The sequence below is a fragment of the Lactuca virosa genome, chromosome 8 (genome assembly GCF_052849685.1).
Source record: "Lactuca virosa cultivar CGN04683 chromosome 8, Lactuca_virosa_CGN04683_v6, whole genome shotgun sequence".
Taxonomy (NCBI): domain Eukaryota; kingdom Viridiplantae; phylum Streptophyta; class Magnoliopsida; order Asterales; family Asteraceae; genus Lactuca; species Lactuca virosa.
Genome location: NC_136433.1, coordinates 108471993 through 108492183, shown reverse-complemented (window position 1 = coordinate 108492183; position 20191 = coordinate 108471993). Strand labels below are relative to the sequence as shown.

General features: G+C 36.1%; 1 protein-coding gene across 1 annotated transcript; it reads right to left on the bottom strand.

Moving 5' to 3' along the window:
* Positions 1 to 14789: 14789 nt before the first annotated feature.
* LOC145133939 (uncharacterized) lies at positions 14790 to 16004 on the bottom strand. The gene has a single exon (XM_079068883.1). It carries the CDS (start codon positions 15946 to 15948, stop codon positions 14971 to 14973), a length of 978 nt encoding a protein of 325 aa, XP_078925009.1. The 5' UTR covers positions 15949 to 16004; the 3' UTR covers positions 14790 to 14970.
* Between the last annotated feature and the right edge of the window lie 4187 nt (positions 16005 to 20191).

The window sequence follows — 20191 nt, the reverse complement described above, 5'->3', positions numbered from 1 at the left end:
GAAGTGTTTTGTCTTGATAAAAGCTACACTAACTCTTGAATATTTGTTTGTCGAGAAATGTTTATTGACAAGAGAATCTTATATGTCAAGGAGTCAGTGGGAGTCTTAATGGTCTTGAAAGGTTTCAAGAACAAATCAAGAATAAACCTTATCATTCATCACTAGCACACGACTTGAGGTTTACAACATATCGTGTTGACACTAATTTTATTTCTGTGCCATTCCAATCGAGTTAATTATGCATGTGAGTTCTACGAGTTCTCAATGGATTGTATAGGGGCAAGACACCTTGTTCAATGGAAAGTACATTGAAACGAAGGGGTGAGCTGCTCAATAACTTGGAAGTAATGGTGGGACCCTTGATGGCAAGAAATTAAGAAGAACAAGTTCTATCCATAAGAGTTTGGATTTGTCACTAACATTATCTTGTGATTATGGTTATGACAAATTCACATGGATAAGAACGAATACACCACAAAATCTAAGTGTCATAAGGTTTCTTTCATTCATAAGAATGATTGTAAGGAAACGCTTTCACTAAGAGAGATTTTGAAGATAACATTATGTAATTTGGGTTTCTCAAATTCAACTATGATTACGGTATTCCTCTTCATAGTTCCAATTGTGGGAAATGGAAAATGGGTCTGAACATTTTAGACTTGTTGATATGAGTCCTAGAATCGTTTAGACATATACATATGAGTTGTCCAAGGAAAAGTGTATGAGTTTGAGAAGCTTAGATAAAGTCTTATCAAAGCATCTAGTATTATAAATATGAACTTAAGAAATTGTTTTCTAGAAGTTCAGCTAATTTCTGAATACATGTCGAAGCTAGTGGGAGCATAAGTGTTATGCTGGTAAAGAAATAATCATCATGTAAGTGGGAGCATGATTATTATGGTAAGTATTGCTAGTTAGCAATATTAATTATAGAAAACAAGAGTTATACTTTGCAAAGTTGTAAGGGTTGAAAAGTTGTTTTGCTATAATTAAGGGAGAGAATATTGTGCTTCATTTCAAATCTAAAGCTTAGATTAAGAAATTTTAATAAATTTAGTCAAAGGATACATAGTGTCTTCTTAAACTTCGATTATGATTACGGTATCCCTCTTCATAGTTCGAATTGTAAGAACGTGACACATAAAATATTATGGCAGAAGATTGATAGAGTATCGTATCTTTTTGTAAGACATTATGCATCGTGTCCCATACGCTTCGGGTAAAGGATCGATTGCAATTGCTATAATATTTGACCATTCTAAAATTTTCCAAATGTCTAGCGCATTAAGAAGGGAAAAGGACAAGAATTGGTATTGACTAAGATAATTAAACAACTATCAAAGGACGACCCAAAAGTTCGCTGAGGATTAGTCGCTTGTGAGTAGTTGGAAGTATGGTATTGAATGGATCATATCGACATTATTATGAATAGATAAGATTCTATTAAGAATGAGTTATCATATGGTAAATATGGAAATGTTTCCATAATTGGGAGTTGGAAATTAAGAATTTACATGATTAGAAAATTTTATGCAAAAGGATGTTAAAAGGAATGTACTTTGAGTGAGAGACATCACATCTATAGAATTGTTCTGTAACAATTTTGATAGAGTACCTTGTGATTTCATTGGCCGAGTCTTTGTGATTTTTGTGCCGTGACTTCACAAGAGGATCATTGCATAAAATATTAGAATTTGACATATTCTAAAAGGTGGCAAGAATTTGGTATTCTTACACTAATTATAAGGATTGGGGATTGTGAAATGAGTTGCATTTGAAAAGTTTCAATTAATCTATTTCACAAAGTATGGACCATAGGAAACCAAAGTGTGCATGCTTTGAGCATGGGACAATTGTGGTTATGATTCAAGTTATAAAGTTGATTATCTGAAACATTAAACAATGGATAATGAGTAATCGATATGGTGATAAATAAAAGGTGTTTTATTTATACTCAAAGGTTTGAGACCATATAGGATTAGTATTATTCTTGTGTTTCTCTTTGCATGTTTTGACTTCCAGAATAATTGAGTTTATTAAGAATAATCGAATTATTCAAACGGTCCGCAGTCGTTCATATGTTGGAAGTAGGTATGAATGAAGACTGTCATGAATTGGTTTGTAGATTGTCTAAAGTGTATTAGACATAGCAAAGGTTTGCTGCAACGTTCATGAGTGCTTATGAATATGATTTTGAGCATTGGATTAAACCCATGCTCACTTGGATCGCTTCATGGATTTTATCACGAGCGATTGGTGAGACGATAATATCTTGTATTCTTGAAACCGAGATGTGTGAGTTGTATCTTGCGAATCGGTTACACATTGATAATATGTAAACGCACCAGTAACTTGGTGTTATAAAACTTATTGTTGTGTGTGATTTGGTGAGTGAGTGCAAGCAAACATTGAGTCGAAGTTTATCCGTTCCTTTTATCCAAAGTGGGATAAAAACGATATTTGTGGGCCCCTCGATGATTTAGTGATGACAAACGTAAATGCTCGGCCGGGCTAGGGCTAATTTGATTTGTTCAATTAGTCATTCGTCGTAAATCGGAAATCGGGAAACAACACATAGACTGAGAGAATGATTTCAATCCATGTCTCACGTCTATACGATATCTAGAATGGAGGAATATATGATCCCTTATCTAAAGGACAGGTTACTGATAAGATCAGAGTTTGACAGCGTCTTTGAGAGCTACGATTGCTAATCAAGTTGTACTTACATTTGTGGTTACTAGACTTATCCAAGTGGGAGACTGTTGGATTAGTGTCTAAGCCTGTAACCATATTTGGTAAGTACTTGACCCGATTGTGCATGGTCCTTTTTGGTTGCCTTCACCAAAGCAACTTGACTGGAGAAATAATAGAGAAAGAGGTTATTATGATTTATTAATATGTTATAAGAATAATATATTAAAGGAGAAATCATATTTGTTTAATTAATATTGGTCAATAATTAATTAGGAATTAATTTTGTGATCAAGTGTAATTAATTAAACTAGAAGGGCTGAATTGTAATTATGTGATAGTTACAAAATAGGGTAATGATTATCCTTGATATGGGTTGGACGAATTCAAGGGATAAGATATCCTTGAAATCGTCCAAAGGATAAAGGATAAGGAATTTCAAGGCTTATCTTATGATTGCTTGGTGGGCAAGCAACTAGATAAGGATAAGGACTGAAACCTTAATCTCTACACCTATATAAAGACCCCTAAAGCTCATGAATTCAGATATACCTTCCCAAGGCTTCTTAGGGACGAATTTTAATACCTCTCCTCTCTCTCTATATCATCTCCAATTGCTTGTGGTGTTTGTGAGCCATTAGAGGCACTACACTTGTGGTGCTTGCTTTCAAGACTTAGGGTTTTGAAGATTTAAGTTGTTATTACAATATAACAACAAGAGGTGTGTAATCTAACCTTTTTGGTTAATTTCGAAAATAGTAAGCATCATTAGGGTTTTATTATGTGTTCATAATGTTGTATAACTAATAGTGATAACATAGATCCAACTCTAGGGTTGCATGCACACATAGGATTGTTTGTATAAAACCCATCAATCATGTGGACAATTACATGGAACATAGTCATACTTATTGTCCATCAGTTAGTTTCTCGATCTCAGATTCATTTGACATAGAACTTAATTGAACACATCAATTCAATCCTGACCGGTCCCGACACATAAGTCAAATCAAATCATCGAGGGGCCTTGATATCGCTTTTACCCTCTTAGGATAAAAGGAACAGATAAACTTCGACTTATATGCAGTTATTATCCACTAATCAAATCGTACATAACAATGCGTTTTATAACATCAAGTTACTGATGCGTTTACGCATTATCAATGCACAACCAACTAGCAAACAATAAACCATATATCTACGTTTTGAGACCATATGATATTACCGTCTTGCGATCGCTCGTGATGAATTCCATGAAGCGATTCCAGCAAGCGTGGGTTTTTTCCAATGCTCAAATCAAGTTCATAAGCACTCATGAACGTTGTAGCAAACTTTTGCTATGTCTAATACCCTTCAGACAATCTACACACCAATTCATGACAGTCTTCATTCATATCTACTTCCAACATATGAACGACTGTGGACCATTCGAATAATTCGATTATTATCAAATAATTCAATTATTTAGGAAGTCAAAACATGCAAAATGAAACAATAGGTAAATGATTAACATAAGACAGTAACATTACTAATGAATAATACTCCTTTATTTAATCATCGAATGTTAATTACAATTTATCTATTACACATTTCTAAACTATCTAATCTAAACTAATATCGTCCATCAGCCCAATGCTCCTAGCGTGCTGCAAGTCCTTAACCCTGCTCAGTCCCTTCGTAAGCGGATCTGTTGGGTTATCCTCTGACGATACCCTCTTCACTACGAGGAGTCCTTCTTCTACCCGATGTCGAATAAAGTGATATTTTCTGTCGATATGTCGAGATCTACCATGATCTCTCGGTTCCTTGGTCAAGACAACCGCTCCTTCATTATCACAGAAAATTTCCATAGGCTCTTGTATGGCCGGCACAACTCCAAGGTCTCCAATGAAGTTCTTCAACCATATCGCCTCCTTTGACGCTTCGCTCGCCACTATATACTCTAATTCGCACGTTGAATCAGCTACGGTCTCCTGTTTGGAACTTTTCCAAGTCACTGCTCCTCCATTAAGGGTAAAGACCCAGCCCGACTGCGAATGGTAGTTGTCCCTGTTGGTCTGAAAACTGGCGTCACTGTACCCTCGCACCTTTAAGTCATCACTCCCACCGAGGACTAGAAACCATTCCTTGGTCCTCCGAAGGTACTTAAGAATATTCTTGACTGCAATCCAATGCGCTCTGCCAGGGTTCCCTTGATATTTGATGACCATGCTCAAAGCGAAGGCCACATCAGGGCGAGTACAAGTCATAGCATACATGATTGAGCCAACTGCGGAAGCGTAAGGTACTCGGCTCATCTCTGCTATCTCGACTTTAGTACTCGGACTTTGAGTCTTACTCAACTTGGCATTACTTTGGATTGGTAACTCCCCTTTCTTTGAATTCTCCATACTAAAACGTTTTAGTACCTTGTCCAAGTAAGTATTCTGACTAAGTCCTATTAGTCTCTTACTTCTGTTTCTCACTATCCTTATTCCCAAAATATAGGAAGCCTCTCCGAGGTCCTTCATAGCGAAGCACTTCCCGAGCCAGGACTTAACCTCCTTCAGTGTCGGTATGTCGTTTCCTATGAGTAGTATGTCGTCGACATACAAAACGAGGAAGCTTACTACACTCCCACTGGCTTTGACATATACACATGATTCATCTTCGCTTCGCAGAAAACCAAACTCTTTGACCTTCTCATCAAAACAAAGATTCCATCTGCGAGACGCTTGCTTAAGTCCATAAATGGACTTCTCAAGCTTACACACTCTATTGGGATGCTTCGCATTGACAAAACCCTCCGGCTGAGCCATGTAAACATGCTCAGCCAACTTCCCATTAAGGAAAGCGGTTTTGACACCCATCTGCCATATTTCATAGTCATGAAATGCAGCAGTGGCCAGCATCACCCTGATAGACTTTATCTTTGCAACTGGTGAGAAGGTTTCATCGTAGTCAACTCCAGGAGTTTGAGTGAAACCCTTCGCAACCAATTGCGCCTTATAAGTGTGCACATTTCCATCCACGTCAGTCTTCTTCTTGAAGATCCACTTGCACCCGAACGTCTTACGACCTGGTACATTGTCAACCAAATTCCAAACTTGGTTGTCATACATGGACTGAATCTCGCTGTCCATAGCCTATTTCCATTTCGCAGACTCCGGGCCTGCCATGGTTTCCTTATAGCTGTTAGGTTCGTCCAGATTCACTAATGTACTATCACTAATGAACGTATCCCCTTCTGTGGTAATATGAAAACCATAAAACTGGGGTGGAACACTAACCCTTTCGGAACGTCTAAGAGGTAAGGACTCGTCAATCGGTTCAACCGGAGTTTCCTCCTCAGGTTGAGCGCCAGTGTTAGAGGTTCCTTCATCGCTCGACTCTTGAAGCTCTTCAAGATCGATTTGCCTCCCACTGTCTCCTTGGCTTATGAGTTCTTGCTCTCAGAAAACCCCTCTCCTCGAAACGAATACAACATTGTCACTCGGTCTGTAGAAGAGATATCTAAAGGATTTCTGCGGGTAGCCGATGAAAATACATCCCTCACTACAACGTTCGAGCTTGTCGTGAGTCTCTCGTCTTACGAAAACCTCGCAACCCCAAACCTTGACATGTGCCAACGAGGGAGCCTTCCCTGTCCACATTTCGTGAGGTGTTTTGGCAACCTTCTTCATAGGGACTAAGTTAAGGATATGGGCGACAGTCTCTAAGGCATACCCCCAGAACGAGATAGGTAGTGAAGCACGACTCATCATGGAACGAACCATGTCTAGCAAGGTTCGATTACGCCTCTCAGCCACACCATTCAACTGTGGTGTCCTAGGTGGCGTCAATTGCGAAACAATTCCGCATTCCTTGAGATAGTCGTGGAATTCAAGACTTAGATACTCTCCACCTCGATCAGATCGAAGCATCTTGATTTTCCTGCCCAACTGATTCTCCACTTCTTGTTTAAACTCTTTGAACTTTTCAAAGGTTTCTGACTTGTGCTTGATTAAGTAGATATACTCATATCTGCTATAATCGTCTGTGAAAGTCACATAGAAGCGATTCGCATCCCTTGTGGTGGATCTAAAAGGTCCACATACATCTGTATGTATGAGATCCAATAAACCCTCACCCCTCGCACAAGTGCCAGTGAAGGGTGACTTGGTCATCTTTCCAAGTAAACAAGACTCGCACACGTCATCGTCCCTAAGGTCGAATGACTCCAACACTCCATCCTTTTGGAGTTGGGCTATGCGTTTCTTATTAACATGTCCAAGACGACAATGCCACAAGCATGCTTTATCCATACTATTGGAAGAATCCATACACAACACATCATTTCCTAAGTTATCTACAACCATCACAGTTTCATATATTCCATTACAAGGCAATGCTTCAAAATATAAAACATTATTAAGATAAGCATAAATAGAACCCTTTTCATTATCAAATGAATATCTAAAACCTTGTCTATATAAACCATGAAATGAAATGATGTTTCTAGCCATATCTGGCGAATAACAACAATTATTCAAATCTAAATCTAATCCATTACTAAGCACTAAGGAGTATACTCCAATCTTGGTGACAGGCGACGTTCTTCTGTTTCCCATGATCAGATTCATCCTTCCATGCTCCACATCCCTATTTCTTCTTAGTCACTGCAAATCAGAACAGATGTGAAAACCACATCCTGTATCAAGAACCCAAGAAGTAGCATGTGATAAACCATTAGATTTAATTGTGTAAATACCTGCAAAAGATGGCTTGATCTTCCCATCCTTGATGGCCTGCAGATATTCTGGGCAGCTTCTCTTCCGATGCCCTATCTTGTGGCAGTAGTGGCACTCTGCCTCCTTAGGGTTAGAGTTGGGTTTAGCAGAACCAACTTTGGTTCCACTAGAAGAGGTGCCATCTTGGGACTTTCCCTTGTGGTGGCCCCTTGAGGGAGCCTTCCTCTTCTTACCCTTCCCTTGCCCTATTACCAAGACAGGGGCAGCAGCAGGAGTTGGAGTTGATGCAACAGATTTATCCTTGAGGTTGCTTTCAGCAGTCCTCAACAAACCCTGAAGCTTGCTTAAAGAGACCTCTTCCTTATTCATGTGGTAGGTCATGCGGAACTGGCTATAGCAAGAAGGCAATGAGTGAAGGATGATGTCAATTGCCAGCTCTTCATCGAAGTTCACATTCAACTTCAGCAGGCGATCGACATATCTCTGCATCTTTTGCAGATGAGCGGTAAGGGACTCTCCATTACCCATTTTGGTAGTGATCATCGAAGTGATGATCTCATACCTTTATTGCCTAGCGCTCTGGTGGTAGCGTTCCAGCAGATCCTGATGCATCTCATAGGGGTACTTGTCCTCATAGGACTTCTGGAGTTCTGCAGTCATAGTCGCTAGCATGATGCAATGGACTTTCGTGGCATCACGCTCGTGCGCCTCATAGGCCGCGATCTCTTCAGCGGTAGCAGTGGCGATGTCAATCTCATTTAGCTTCTCATCGAGGACATATTCTTTGTCCTCGTAGCGAGTGACCATGCGAATGTTGCGGATCCAATTACTGAAATTGGTCCTATCAAAGATCACTTTCCCACACAAGTTCATGAGTGAGAACGAACCAGAGGAGTTTGAACCAGAAGCGTTGTTGTTTGCGTTCGACATCTGAAAAGGAAAAAGAACAAAGTTGAGTAGAAACGAATTTCCCCAATTAATCACCCAAATGAGAAATTAGGGCTAGGAACCAACAACATTATTCACAAATTAGAAAATGGATGCCGTAATCTAACAAGTAAATAATTTGAAGGCAAGTGAATGTCGATTCACTAATTCTCCACCATGAAAAATGAAAAAGAGATTAGGTTTTAAATGTATTGAAAAACTCCTAGATCTTTTGAGATTCATTGAACTTTTCAATGGCATGTTTGAATCTCGATATGACCCTCTAGTTTGTAACTGGGATGTCGAGGATCACAAAGCGGGTGTGAATAACCATGCAAATGTACATGGTGCCCTCATTGTTACAGTCACCTATTCGATATGCCGGTTAACCACACATGCTCCATCGAACTATGACAAACAATGAGTCACTCTTATCCACCTTTGCTTAGAACCCAATTAATGTGCCGGTTAACCATACACGCTCCATTAATGTCTTAGCATGGGTACAAAGTGTAAATTCATGGAATTGCATCAAATTCACTTTTGCCTAAAGTAACTAAGATTGGGAATTTTGTAAAAACATTTAGTTACTTTATATGGATTCATTATACTTTTAAATGAGGAAAGTTTGCCCTATCCTACCTGTTCGGCTAACGACCCTCCACCAATCAAGGAAGCGGTGGGTGAGAATGGACACCCATTAAACGGCCATTTTATAGGCCATAACCTTATACCCCCTTATAGGTTGGCTTCGTGAATGAGGCCTACTAACGGTAAGACTAGCATTTAAGTTATACATATATATATATATATTAATCTTATAATATTATAAGTATAAGGTTGTGTTGGATTAGGTGTCTAAGCCCATAACTATTATTGGTATGTATTCGACCCGAGAGTAGCATGGTCCATTTGGGTTGCATATCATCAGGACAATTTGTTAGGATGGACTTTTGAGAGAAGAGGTTATATATGATTTATTAATATATTATAAGTTCTAATATATTAATATGAAGTCATATGTTTTAAATAGTATTGATCAAGAATTAATTTGGAATTAATTTAGTGATCAAAAGAGACTAATTAAAACTATGGGGACTAATTATGGTAACTAGTTATATTTATATGTGTTGGGCTTATGATCCATGTTGGACCAAGTTTATGTATGGATACATAAAGAGTTGGGCCACATGAACCATGGATCATAAAACCCATGGATATGGGTTTGGGTTATACCCATGACTCTTAGAATTCAACACATATAAATACATATGTTATGACCTAAAAACCGCCACCCCCCTAGTGTGTGTGCATGTTCTTGGAGTTCATGAAGGTTTTAGAGTGCATGGAGATTCTCTCTCAAGTCCTACCTTTGTCCTTGATGTGTTGTGACTTCATTTGAGGCTTCCACACTATTGGGGCTAAGTTCTTAAGGCCAAATACATCAAGACCTCCAGCCATACAAAAAGGTATGTTACAATATCTAGTATTTTATGTAGTTTGTATGACAATTGCATGCTAGCTATAGGTTCAATACCTTGGAAACCATTTGCATGTATAATTAGTGAAAACATAGATCCAAGGTATTTAGGGTTGTATGTGCACCATAGGATGTTGTATTGTACCAAAACCAAACATGTTGAATTTTAAAACTTGTAAAATTCTAAGGTTTGAAATTTAAATAGTTCAAATTAAAACTTTTAATCACAAAACTTAAATTTCAAAACTTGAGGACAAGTTTTGAACTTTTCAAAACACAAAGGATCAAATAGCAAATAATATAAATTAACCAATTAATTTAATGATTATCTAAATTTGACCTAGTCAATATTACTTGCAAGATAATTCATCAATTAATTCAAATAATCAATTATTATCAAATAAGGAAATTATTATTTAAACAATTGGTAATTATCTTTTGTTTTGATGAGGATATTGTCAAATAGGTGATAAAATTCGGATTTTATTAAACCAAAACGATTTAGGCAAGAATCCTTAAGCAAAACAGCAAGAAATCCCGAAAATCACTCTGACAGACGCTCTGACTCGCCGAGTCCCTTTATGGACTCGTCGAGTTCATCCTACTCGTCGAGTCCACAATGGGACTTGCCGAGTCTGTCAGTCAGGGGGCAGAAAAAACGATTTTTTCAAGGCTTGAACAAATAAACAATGCATCAATTCAATAGAAACCAATCAAGGCTCTGATACCACTGATGGGTTTGAGCCATAAGAACTTTCCTATGTGCACATGCAAACCCTAATGCTTGGACTAGGTTTCTCTAATTGAACATGCAATTTATCCAAGTCTTGCAAACCCTAGATCTAGTGAGTATAATTCGAGATTAATGAGACAAATCAGATCTAGATGATTACCTCTTGTTGCTTGCTTGAATCTTCTTGTTCTTGGAGCTTAAAGTCATAATTGTCACTCCTCTAATGGCTTACAAACACCAACTAGCAAAAGGATGATTTGGAGAGAGATTGTAGGCACAAAATCGACTCTAGGAACTCCTTAGGGTTTATGGTAGCCAATTTCTGTAGCCCTTGGGGTCTTTAAATACTTAAGTTGCTAGGATTACATCCTGAAACCCTAATTGGATAACTTAGGCCTTAAGCAGTCCAATGATCCCTCTAGAATAAGGCTTGGACGAATTCAAGGAGTCCATATACCTTAATTTCGTCCACCCTTTAATCCATAAGGATCCACAGCCCAAAATCAACTATCACACAATTGACAGTTCCAGTCCCCTTTATTTAATTAATCTCTTTTAGTCACCAAATTAATTCTTAATTAATCTATGACCAATATTAATTAAATAATATGATTATTCCTTTTAATATATTATTCTCATAATATATTAATAAATCATATTATCTTCTCTCTCTCTCTTCATAAATCACCTTGTCAAGTTGCTATGGTGAAGGCAACCCAAAAGGACCATGCACAACCGGATCAAGTACTTACCAAATATAGTTACGGGCTTAGACACTAATCCAACAGTAAAAAGGTATGTTTTCTTGTGTTATGATTTTCGATTTTCATAGCTAGGTTTTAGTTTCCTAAATTATGTTGCTATAACTAGAGAAAATGTCATAGAAGTTCTAGGTTACATGTGCCCATAATTCTTTATGTGTAAATTCCGTTGTGCAAATCCTTTTGTTGTAACCTAGAAAGCCCATCCGTTTGTTGTTTAGATTTTTTAAATCGTAGCTATATTGGTATCAACGTGGTATATTGGTATCAACGTGACATTGGTAACCATTCCCCTACACCTTCATTGTCCGCCACCGCCTTCACCCCATTCCCCATACTTCGTCTACCATATTTGCATCCATCTTCTGATAGCCATCCTATAGACAACCAAACATCGACACATGGTTTAAAACCTCAAAATATGAACATCATCTCACTATTAACCTATCGTATTCTGCCGTGTAACGCCTCAACTCTTCATCATCCTCACCTTGATTGCATATAACCAAAAAATGAGTAACCTAATTCGATCATTTATTTGATTTTTTATGTATTTTTCCAAGCTTCTAAAGGAAATGTAAACCACTGATTTATCATGTTTCGAGTCTATCCATTGGAGACACGTTTTGTCCATTGGAATCCTAAATAGTATCACCGAAGGACTGCTCCTCCGTTTCATATGAGTTTAATGGTCTGACGGAGTGTTAATGTGATTTGGTAGTGATTCATTTGATTCTTCTTCTAAACCATCAAAATTGTTGATTATAATGAATGAATTTGGGTGTTTTCTATGGTTCATATGTGTTCTTGAAAAACATAAGCATATCGATGGGTGGGTACGAGGGATTTGTTTTTGTTTTGTTTCTTACAAGCAATGGATTTTGTTTGCATAAGTGTTATAGAGATTTGTTTATGTTTTGTTTCTTACACTCTAATTTTTGTTCTTGAACATTGTCCTAAAATCCATACTTAATTGAACTTTTTGATTCATCATGTTTATCTTTATTTTTGAATTTTAGGTTTGGGTTCATCATTTTCATGAAATAGTGAACATGGTTTGAATTTTGGGTTTGTGTCTATCAATAATCCATAATTAATTTGGATATGGTTTATCAATAATCCATAATAATAGTTGTTCTAAAAAAATTCAAAATAATAATAATAATAATAATAATAATAATAATAATAATAATAGGCCTTTGAAGACGGTTTTATGGGATTTTAAAGTTTCTCATCATTTTCTTTATTACTGCCAGGAAAACAAAAATTTGTGTTATTTGGATAGGCTCGTTGCAAAATCCTAAGTTAGCAACTTCGAAAATGTAACTTTCTAGCTTTTGCTACTTTTTTTATTTAAAGTTGTTAAGATGGTGAAAGTTGAGGGCGTCGACAATAATGATAGAGGTCGACGAGAACGACGATAGAGGTGGTGGATGAGTGTAGTGGTGGTGAGGGCGACAACTTATAGTTTTAGGGTTTAGAGAGGTGTAATTTGTCACCAACTAAATGATACATGTCTAAACGATAGATATAATGTTTTTTGGATAAACTATTTAGATGTCTCTGTCCAATTTAGAGACTAAAATCTGATGAATCAAACGTTCTTAATAGCCAATCCATTCATGTTGCATTTGAATGGAACAGTTAAGAAGCCATTCTAATTTATTTTTTTTTATCATCTATAATTTTGCTACATCGAATATCTTGATTATTTATGTGTTTGATGAAAATATTATTCATTAGTTCAAACTTTATAATTGTTAATTTATTGAATAAAAGATATTATTGATAAAATATGATAGTGTTGTCTGATGATAACTAAATTTTATTAAAATATTTTCCTGTTGATAAATATTTTATCTAAATTATATAAATAAGTAACGATAAAGAGGAGAATTAACCTCCAAAAAAAGTCCAAAATTATAATATCACATATAAGCAAGTGGGCCCAGACTCATTTGTAGCCATCAACTACGTCTTGTTTTTATTCGGAAATTACTTCATTACACAAGATATTTTCAAGTTTCATCATTAGTCTAAGATTTTATGAAATAAGATAACGACTCAATATTGCTTTTTGCGAGACAGTATGAGTATATTCTTGAAATGTTTTTGTTAGAGAATAGTTTTATACTGAACAATATATTCAATATAAATATTAAATTATATAAATAGACTGTATAGTTATAAAAAACAAATTCAGTTTGGTTTCTAATTAATTTTTGCCACGAATGATTCTTATAGTTTTAATTTCTTGCATAGTTAGTCTTAATGTATCATTTATTTTATATTTGATCTAGAATTACAATTTGATATGCAATTTAAGTATTGACTTTTCCAATATTATCACAATATGACCATTAAAGTTCTAATCCTACTAAATAAGTTCCCAATCTTTCCATTTTGTCACTATGTGACACAGTATACCATGTTCAACATGTAACCCTCATATGTGACATGTAGGCTAATTCTGACAACCTTCAACTTCCACATAAATTTTTTTATTTTTTATATTTTAAAATTTATTATTATTATTATTATTATTATTATTATTGATAATCAAATTTAAGTCGGTTATGGATTATTGATAAACACAACCCATAATTCAAACCATGTTCGTCATCTGATGAACATGATGAAAACAAACCTAAAATTCAAAAATAAAGATAAACATAATAAATCAAAAATCCAATCAAAGGGAGGTTTCTAGGATATTGATGTTCAAGAACGAAACAAATCTCTATAACACTTACGCAAACATGTCCATTGCTTGTAAAAAACAAAACACGAACAAATCTTTTTGTTTCTCATGCCCGCCCATCGATATGCTTATGTTTTTCAAGAAGACATAGACACCCTAGAAAAACACCCAAACCCATTCATATAATCAACAGAAGAAGAATCAATTAAATCACTACCATATCACATTAAAACTCCGTCAGACCATTAAACTCGGGGAAACGGAGGACCATTCGTCTGTTATATTATTCAGGATTCCGATCGAGAAACGTCATCTCCGATGGCTAGACTCGAAATATGAGAAATTGGTGGTTTACCTTTCCTTTGGAAACTTCGAGAAAATACAGAAAAATCAAAAGAATGAAGTATTTCAAGGATTAGTCGAATAAGGTTACCCGTTTTGTGGGTCATATGCAGTCAAGGAGAGGTGTACACTGGTGGAGGTTTTGAACCACGTGCCAATGGTCAGATGAATGCAAATATGGTGGAGGAAGTGTGGTGGAATGGGGTGGAGACGATGGTGGACGGTGTAGGTGTGAGGTAATGTCAATGGTTAACAAAACACCAGTTGTTCTCATCTAAACACCACATTAACATTAGGAGTCTCCTTATGACCTAAATATAACTTGTGTAAAGAAAAAAATAATAATGTACAAACCATTTATGTGATTTAGTCTAGTAAAAATAATTAAATATAGTAATATTTAACTATTAACAAAACGTCTAAGATCTAAGAAAATGTAATATAAAAGAAAAAGGAAGTCATAAATTATATTAACTAGCCATGACACATGTGAAAATGACAGTACAACAAAAGGACAAGTCCAAATTTGTGATTTCGAGGCTTCCACCACCTTCCTCTCCACCGTTCACCGACTGTGTGGGAGGTTTACAGTTAGGCGTCAAAAATGAAAAATCACAATAAATTTAAGTTCCTCTGTTCAGCATATCTCTGAACCTCACAAGCGACTCAACTCGTTGTAATTTAAGCTGTTGCTTAAACCTGCTGATGAAATCATCGGCTTTTAAATCGAATTCTTTGTCATCAGCATTCCTCATCACTCTCGCTGTCTCCGGTCGCCGTACGTCAACGTCCTCGTCGTCGTCCGATGAGATCATTATCTCGCTACGTGATTTCTTCATCTCGACAGGCGGCTTCTTCGCCGAAGTCTTCTCAGACTTGTTCTTGATCACATGATGGTCCGGGTTATGGGCTGGTTCCGTTTCGAGATTTTCCGGCTGAGTAGAAGGAGCTCCGAGTTTGAAAGCGGAGGAGATTTTGAACGACTTGATTCGATCGAAGAATGATGGGGGTCGGGCGAGTTGAGCAGGTGAGTTGCAGATCTGTTTAGACTCGGTTTGAACCGTGTTATCGCTGTAAACGGAGGAGAAGTTAACGGACTTAACTCGTTCCAATAGAGACGGAGCACGGACATTTTGACTCCGCGGTTGTCGTTCCGACTCTGATTGAGACATCTCATCGCCGGCGTTGGAAAACTCCGGTGGTGATGATATGCTGGACCGAAGGGGTGACCGGGTTTCGTCACCAGAAGGGAAATGAATGGACTGAGCTAGTCGACTCGACGAACTGTATTTTGCCGTTTTGCTGGGAGACGGACACTGGTGTTGTGATTCTGCGACGGTGGTGGTAATGGTGGTGGTGTAGGAGGATAAATTCACAGATCTGGCTGATCGCTCCAGGAACGAAGACACTCTTCCGATTGGACCGAATGAATTCCATTGAACATGGTCATGGTGTTTTGTGTTGTTGGTCTTTGAAGCTATGAAAATGGTGGCAATAATGAGATTCATAATACAAAACAGCATCGTGGGTGTGGGTGAACACCAAGAGGACATGGAAGCCCACATGGAAGCAATCGCCATGGATTCAGTATCTCCAACCATTTGTTCTTGGAAGAATGTGGAATGGAAATGAAAATGGAAATGGAGATACCATAAAAGAGAAATAGGTTGGTTATATATACTATAATCCTACGCTACCCTACTCATCCTAAAATAAATTCCAACTATCTATTTATTTACCATTATTATAATATCTTTTAAAGCAATAATAAATTTGTAATAAAAAAATAAAAAACACATTGGTTCTTTTAAGTGATTGATAGCACATGCAAATATTGTGAATTTTGCCAAAATGAACGTATGTTGCTAGTTGGAAATTATTAAGATATGATTGGCTTTATGATTATACATATACAGATATTTAAATCCAATTCATCTACGCTAATAACAAGTTCTAAATATATGATTATGTTTTATCATGATAAGCATATATATTATATTTGAAAGATGACAATTAATCCAAAGATGGATTGGTTTTAAACAAACTTTAATCGTTAGAAACACAAACTACATCTAAGATTGATGTCAATTGTCGAAGGGAGGGGAGGTGGAACAATGGGGTAAGTACCAACAGGAACACCGTTATGGTCATTCGGTACCAAGGGTGTTCTAAGCGGCACCAACGACTACCCCCCCCCCCCCCCCTCCCACCATTTGATCGTTACCGAACGACTACCAACCGATTCCTATTTTTGCTTCAATTATTTATAAAATACTCCTTTCGGTGGCGGGAGGAATGACGAAAGCAATAACGTATTAAAGACATTATTAAAGACACACGTCCTTTCATTGTGGAAGGAATTGTAATTATTTGTCATTTGTCTTTTATAATTATTATTGTCAATGTAATATAAAGTAGTGTAAGTGTCGGTAGAATAAAGTATAAGACCCTCAATAGTCTAGGGGGCTATATTGTAAATATATATGTTTGTCGTATTGCAATCATACGATTGCAACTCAATTATGTAACCGACTCTCTTCAGCCTATAAATAGGGTCTTTGCCCGTATGAAATAAACAAGTTAAGTTTGAGTGTCTAAGACTTGAGTTGATCTCAAAGTTCTTCCTCTGTTGAAATAGTCGTTCTATTTCTGAATAGCAGAGCCCTATCCAAACATAACCAAGATTATTCATATAATCATTCATATAATTTAAACAATTCATCGTCAATCCATCCCGACGCATCATTCAGGTATAATCCTATCCTAATATTTATTAATTCCGTCATGTCGTTAATTTTGGTATCAGAGCTAAGTATCGTTCTTATTATGAATATTCATCTTTTTATAAATATATGTTCATCATGCATCATCATATATATTACTATGAATATTCATCGTTACAAACATTCATCCTTATAAGTTATCATCATAAACTCATTAATAAAATCAAATACTACTATCCACCTACAATTTAAACATATGTCGTCAGAAGGTTTTTTACAATTATTACTATGTACCAAGAAGTTAGAAACACATTTCATATGTCAAAAAAGTTTTTAATTCTCTGTATGAAAAACTGTAAGTATCATAAATATAATAGTAATAACAAACCCCACCATCAACATCTTATTAGAATTTATAAATCGTAACTTTGAAAGAAAAAATAAATTATAATTTTGTTTCTAAAAATTATAATCATGAGTTTTTCAAGTTTAAATATTATTAAACAAGAATTAAAGTTTTTTCGTAAAACATTGAAACAATTTAAAAAATTTCTTTTAAATTTAAAAATAGATTCTAACATATCAATAATTAATTGTATATCCAATACTAAGCAATACATATAATAAATAATAGTATAAATTGGAAACAAGAAAAAATAAAAAATCTAGAAGATAAAATAACAAAACCAATCTGTTAAATATGTCTCAAGAAATAGAAAATTCACCAATCATTATTAATAACAAAGAAAATGAATTTGGATACACTTTTGATGCTTTAATTAACAAAAATAATATTAATAAAAATGCTATAAAAAAATCAAATTTTACTACCAACAGGAACACCGTTATGGTCATTCGGTACCAAGGGTGTCCCAAGCGGCACCAACGACTACCACCCCCCCCCCCCTCCCACCATTTGATCGTTACCCAACGACTACCAACCGATTCCTATTTTTGCTTCAATTATTTATAAAATACTCTATAAATATCATTTCAATCTTCTTATTTTTTTGGAGAGATATACATTAAAGTTCCAATATTTTCAAAGAAAATCCTAAACTTTATTTTTTTGACATTAAAGTCCTAACTACTAACAGTTTTTGATACGCTTACCATTTTTGCCGGTTAATCGGTAATTAGGATTTTACTGTAAAAAAAATAAAGTTTATGACTTTCTTGTCAAATCGTGAATTAGGATTTTACTGTCAAAAATTAAAACAGTTTAGGACTTTCTTGTCAAATCGTTGAAAAATATTGGGACTTTAGTGTATATTGTAACGCCCGTAGATTCGAGCTAATCAATTTAGAGATAATAAACGTTAAAAATGACTTTTTGATAGAAGATTATTTAGAACAAATAATTTTAACCAAAGTATAGTATATGTCACAAAGATTTCGTACATATAAAGAACGCTGAAATCCAACTTATAACGAAGAAGTTATGACCCGTCGAACTTTTTGCGACAAAATCGGCATGGCTCCGCGTATCGTAAAAAGCAAATTTTTGACAAAATACTTTTTATCCTTAGCAATCTAAACGAAAGTCATATATATGTCAAACCGAGGGCGTGCATATAGAAAACGTCCAAATCTGACTTTATTTGACGAAGTTATGAATTTTCTAAGATTTTGCATAACAATATACAGCCCGAAAATCGAATTTCAGATCGATCGATTTTTAGCCGACACAACCCAAACAAGAATTGAAGATCTCGTTAATAGGAGCTCAACGATATATAGACATTCGAAAACGGACGTCGGATGACAAAGTTATGAATTTTTAACGAACTTTAACTGTCTAAGCCTGTTAAAATATAACTTTAAAAATAAAGTCAAAATTAGCCGACGGAGTCTAAACGAAAGTTGTAGATCAGGTCGCTACCTACGCGTGGATATAAATAACGTCAAAAACGAAGATCATATGTGGAAGTTACGGATTTTAGAAGATAATTAACTTTTCTATTAAGTTCCAGAGGTGACACGTGGCACCATCTCAACCACACCTACTTCCCAACGGCTTCACATGAGATCGCGACACCTGGCACTTCAACACTCCGGGTTGCACAATTTCACAGCCTATAAATAGAGGCGCAAATCACTCCATTTCTCACACCATTCTAACTCATTCTCTCTCAAACCTCGCCAAACCCTCAAGGCTTTTCCCTAGCATCTCCTAGGTGCTAGAAGCGAGTCCCGGAGCGCCAGAAGGCCCCGAGAAGAAGAGCTTTCAACTTAGAAGTTCTGTGTCACACCCCGAAACCAGAATGGCGGAATCGTTCCGGGGTGGAGGACGTCATGTTTAGCATCACAACCAATGAATAATAGGAAACATAGCAACACAACCAATATAGTGGATACATATATAGGTAAAATGTTTACATCAGTTTGAAAACTTATTTTAGGTACATCAAAAGTATGTAAAAATATAAAAACAAGACTCTTATTGCTTCGGCTTCTCTAAATCCAAGGAGTACCTGTTTACTGATTTCCTGAGAATACAAGCAGTTTGAAAGAATATCAGCATAAAGCTGGTGAGTTCATAAGTATTTAGTTTTGGTGGAAGAGATTCTTTGATTCTTTTGAAAAGTGTTCCTCAAGAAAATCCCATATTTTCTTATGAAAAGTAGTGTTGAAAGAGTATCTATTAGTAGAAGATAAATCATCAGTTTTAGAAATGCCAGTGTTATCCTGGGAAAATCCCATATTTTCCCTAAAAGCAAGTTATCCGTCTTAGAGGTAGAGATGTAAGTTTTGAAATCCCTGATTACTAACAGTGTATATATGAAGGTAGTTTTATTACTAAAACAAAACAAATGAAGATTAGAGTCCGTAAACCAAAGTTAGTTTATACTTATTTTGCGAGTCGTATAACCATACTTGATATGACCGAGAGACCTTAATAACGTTCTTCAGGCGTTAAGCTAAATGATATTTGTTCACCCCAAGTGTGCCCGCCTAACTGTAGCTAGCAGTTCAGGTGTGGGATTGTCAGTCCCGAATAGATCTATTCACAAATCTCACGCTCTCCCTCCAGAAGACTCTGGTTATACTAAAATGATTTATCCCTGTACACCTAAGGGTACAGTATTGAAGTAGAGCCTCACAATTCTGTATAATCTTG